The following is a 4,742-nucleotide window of genomic DNA, read 5'->3' as shown; positions in this document are numbered from 1 at the left end:
CACATCCCACTTCTAATGAAACTTTACCCACAGGGAAATTCCTCTGACTTGATTAGTGACCACTTCCAACCCCAGACTCCAATCCTAATTTTACCCCTGAAAAACAATTACACAGGAAGGTGATGGAGAGGAAAGATTTTATTTATGTACACTGTCCATCAGAAGGCAATGATTCTACAAAGATTTAAGAAAAAATTCCTTAACAAATCAATTGAACAGTCAGGAGGACAAGATAGAGACACTTCCAGACTCCTGGGCATGTGGGGCACAGTCTCAGCTCTGAAGTTCACAGAGGCAGCATGAGGCTCTTCCTGAGTTTTTCTCTGGCTCCTGCCAGTGAGTAGTATATTGAAGGATTTCAAGGTGTATTCTCTCCACATGGCTTGGTTGTCTTTCAGTTCCAGGTTTCTGTCTCATGTAAGCCTCTGTTTTTGGTCATTTTGGGGAGCACCTTTGGCCTCAGAATTCACAAGGGGCAAGCATGTCTGCAATGCTGTGCGTGCTGTAATCATTTGGCTAGTTCAGAGCCCATTGAACCCTTCTCGTGGATGTAGCTACTACTTCCTGAGGACCCGAAAGTCTCCCTGAAGTTTCAGCCACTCTCTCCAAATGTCTTCTCTGTTGGCTGAGGGTCTAGGTTGCACTCCCACTGTGTAGCCTTTGTAGTACTTCTCATACCACTGTCGATATTGCCTCTCCCATTCCTGGTAGCGTTCTTTCTCAAATGGGTCTCTAAAGTCGAAATTCTGCCCATAATAGGCTTTGGAGTCATAATGGGGTGGAACTTCTCTGTATCTATTAAAATACTCATGCTCTGTTTTTCCTTGAGGTATATTGCTTTTAGTGGGAGACTGTCCCCTAAATGCTAGAGGAGATCTTGACCAGAAGTGCTATCTTCTATAGGGAGGTGACCTTGTCCAGGATTGGTGGAAATCATGAGATCTGGACCTGGCATGGTATTTGCAGCTCTTTCCTCTGTCTGGTATTGGAGCTGGGGCAGAAGATGGGTTTCCAGGCTCAGAAGTGGCACAAGAAGCTGGATTTGAAGTTAATGAAGATATAGAGGGAGTTGTGTTAGCTGAGGAAGATGTCACTGGAATCTTCAGAGGATCCTACTGTCTTGATATGGAAGATCTCATCAGAGGCTGCAGGTTCTGCTGGATGAGTGGTCTTGGTGTTGGTGTTGGTGTTGGTGTTGGTGTTGGTGTTGGTGTTGGTGTTGGGTGTGGAGGTAACTGTTTTCGTAGTCTTTTTGTATAGCCAGTTTTATTTTTAAAGTTATTAACAGCCTGCCGTAAAGACTTGTTGGCAACTAAAGCATCAGGAGAAACATCATTTTCATGACATGTTGGACATGTATGTTCATCGGACTCCAGGAGGGCTGTTCTTATACATTCATCACAGTAACTGTTTCCACAGCATGGAATCACAACTGCATCTGTAGGAATGTCTCTGCAGATGAGGCACAGGAGCTCCTCTGGGATAGGATCACCTTCTTCTGAAGATGGGGATGGTTCCTCTGGTAAGAAGGGTGGTTTCTCTTTCTTCCCAATTGCATAGGCCTCTGCATCTATAATCGGTATTGCATATTTTCCAGTGTTGGTAAGCATTGCACCTTTCATGTTAGGATCTTTCACTTTCATCAGAAAACTTGTAGGAATTCCAGTGCTCTTTTTGATCCTAGGACCAGTTGCAAAGTTCTTATCCCCATTTGTTGGGCAATTCTTAATATAATGACCAGGTTTCCCAAAACGAAAGCAGGTGTACGATGGAGGTGGCAGACCTACCAGACTTTTCTTCATGTAATTGATTGGGTTGTATTCATGGCCAGATTGCAACATCATTGCTTTAATTTTGTCTTCCTCAGAAGCATTGGCTTCAGCCAGATTGACAGTCTTTGTAAGCTGGGCCAGAGAAAGAGATGCAGAAGGGTCATCAATTGCTTTTGTAGCTCCCATCACTGGTTCAGTTCGACTTATAACACGTGTCTTGCTTGTAGACTTAACATCTCTGATAGGAATTCTTCTGACTATTACAGATGAATTTTTAGGAATTAGTGCATTAACATCAGTATATTCTTCTTCTGTCTCTGCATTGGTGATCTGCAGATCGCTATAGGCAGCTTTCAGCTTTTCTCTCCCCATAATCTGCTTCTTTAAATCGCAGAGGGAGATATGGAGCCCATCAAAGATGATGGTGCCATAGGTGAGTTTAGAGAAAAATTTATAGTGCACACAGGACATTGTGGCAAAGGATTCTTTGTGCTAGGCACAGTGCTGACCTCTGATGGTTTGCAAATTCTGGAGTCCACTCTTCTGAGTTGGAAGTCACTCTGGTCTCCAAAAGACTAGGATGTGCTCCAGCTAATCTAGTGATGACTGACTATGAATGGAAAATCCAAGAATCCAAAGATTCCCAGTCCCCAAGGCTCAAGGACTCAGCTGGTCTTCAGTAGAAGCTGGAATCCCAAAGTAGTCTCTAATACCACAGAAGGAATACACTTGCTAGCAAGTCCAGAGCAAAAAGCCAGGGTTTCCTTTTTCCAAGTTCCATTTATTTGAGTTATCAGCAGAAGGTGTGGCCCAAATTAAGGGTGTGTCTTCCTATGGCAAGTTCCCGATTAAAGGCGCAGGAGAGAAGACTATGTAGTTAAGATCACTTAGCTGCTCTTCCAGAGGATCTGGCTTCAATTCCCAGCAACCATGTGGCATCTCACAACTGTCTAGAACTCCAATTACAGAGGAATCTGACACCCTCACCCCAGTCATACATACAGACAAAACACCAATGCCCATGAAATAAAAAAAATTAAAAATTTTTTAAAAATTCTACATTAGACATGGATCTTCCTTGTTCAACCAAGTTAAGTGGAAAATCCCTCTCAAGTGCGCTCTCCATTTTTAAATTTTAGTTAGTTTGAGTTGATGTAATCAAGTTGATCATCAAGAATAGCCATCATTGGCATCCTTTGTCAGTTTCATCTGTAAATCAATGTTGAGTCTACCCTGCTACATGAGACTGTCTCAGAAGAGAAAAGGAAAGACAGAAAGGTGGGCATACTGAAAGCTAAAGACATAAATTGACACTACATTGAAATAGGAAAGCTACTAAGGAAATCAAGGGGAAAAGGAAAGACAATGGGCCCCTCCTCATCTGCCTGATTAACTTCTGTCACTCAACAGCTGACATCCAGGGATTTCAGCATAGTTATCTAGGCCATTTGGGGATGAGCCACACACATTCTCTGTTTTGAGGCACATGCCAAACAAGATTTTTAAAAATGGCTGATGACCCCTTGTCTAAGGACATCCCATGTATAAGACAGGTTTGAGTATACACACCTGCAACCTCAGGAGGTGGAGCAAGATCTCAGGCTTTCAAAGTCAGTCTAGGATTCAGGGCACTCTGTCTTAAAAAAAAATGTAAGAAAGGATTGCTTTGACTGCCTTATCTCTGCCTTTGCTCCCTTCTCCAGCTGCAGACTTGCAGAATACACTAATAAAATTTCTTTAGGAACAGAATTCTCTGGATAAGAAAAATAACTCGGGGCTGGCTAGATGGCTCAGCAGCTAAGAGCACTTGCTGTTCTTGCAGAAGACTGAAGGTCACCTCCCAGTGTTCGCATGGTTGTCTACAGGTTCTGTTATACTGGTTTTAAGAGAACTGATCCCATAGATCCATTCTGATTATCGAAGTGATTAGATATTTGTTTAAACCTTGAATATTTTTTTACATGAAGGATTGACTCTACATTAAGTAGATTGATGTTTTACTCAAATGAGGAAGGTTGTTTTGGTACAGGTCAATACTTATTTAAGGATGATCTTAGTAATAACTCCAGATATTAGTGATTGACATCCATATTAATGAAGTCAAGTGTTTTAAATTCTTTATACTGATTGTCAGATAAAAATCAGTCTTGTGACTCTGAAAAGTCTATGAAAACCAAGCTCAGATGTAAAAGTTTTTAAAGAAAGAACCACAAATTGATATCACAGTTAGAGAATGATCATGGAAACCAAGAAATGTTCATAGACATAATTTTGTCAATTAGTTTTTGCCTATATCTTTCTTGTTAATGTAGTTTACTTTAATTATTTTGGTGACTACATCTAGACCATGGTCAAGGCCTAGAATATCATAAATGTGTGACCGTTGGAGGGTGGAATAGAGGGCTGAGAACTGTCTGAGCAAAGCAAATTGAATCAAACTGGGGTGGTGAAATTTTAGATATTCAAGACCTTATTAAATAGATTGATTTTTCCTGAGTATGATTGACTGGTTCTTACAGATTCAACACTTATTTACAGAACAGACTTTAAACTTGAAAGGCTGATTTTATGAAAAATTTAGTCTTTATGAGAAGGATCATCTTTTTTGTAAAGATCCTGAAAGCAAAGAAAGTACAGGCTGAATTTATACAGTGTCATTTCATGCTGTTTCCTTGGATTCCCACTTTAACTTCACACATTAGGGCATGAAATTCCAGAGAACACTAGTTTTCCTCAGACCCTGCTTGTGTCCATTTTCCAGATGAGCATAGTTTCCCATCAGACACCATCCATCAAAAGGTGAAAGTAAATGTCTTGAGGCAAGATATACTGCATCCTGGAGCAGGGACAAGCATCTCTTTATAACAGAACTCTGCAACAGAACAATGGAGGCCTCCTGGGGCCATGCTTGTGGATGCCAAACTAGGCTGGAGAAGATCAAGGAATCAGGAGTGCTCTAGAACTTTAAAG

The 4,742-nt window shown here is 41.2% G+C and overlaps 1 protein-coding gene across 1 annotated transcript; it reads right to left on the bottom strand.

The window, feature by feature from the left end:
- Positions 1-557: 557 nt before the first annotated feature.
- Positions 558-1,991, bottom strand: LOC117723803 (E3 ubiquitin-protein ligase RBBP6-like). The gene is made up of 2 exons (XM_076916295.1): positions 1,287-1,991; positions 558-746 (listed from the first exon to the last, which is right to left on the bottom strand). The coding sequence occupies exons 1-2, from the start codon at positions 1,956-1,958 to the stop codon at positions 558-560; spliced, it is 861 nt and encodes a 286-aa protein (XP_076772410.1). The 5' UTR covers positions 1,959-1,991.
- Positions 1,992-4,742: the final 2,751 nt, after the last annotated feature.

This window comes from Arvicanthis niloticus, chromosome 19 (assembly GCF_011762505.2).
Source record: "Arvicanthis niloticus isolate mArvNil1 chromosome 19, mArvNil1.pat.X, whole genome shotgun sequence".
In the NCBI taxonomy this organism is placed as follows: domain Eukaryota; kingdom Metazoa; phylum Chordata; class Mammalia; order Rodentia; family Muridae; genus Arvicanthis; species Arvicanthis niloticus.
Note: the sequence above shows the minus strand (reverse complement) of the source record. Positions and strands in the feature narration are given on the sequence as shown.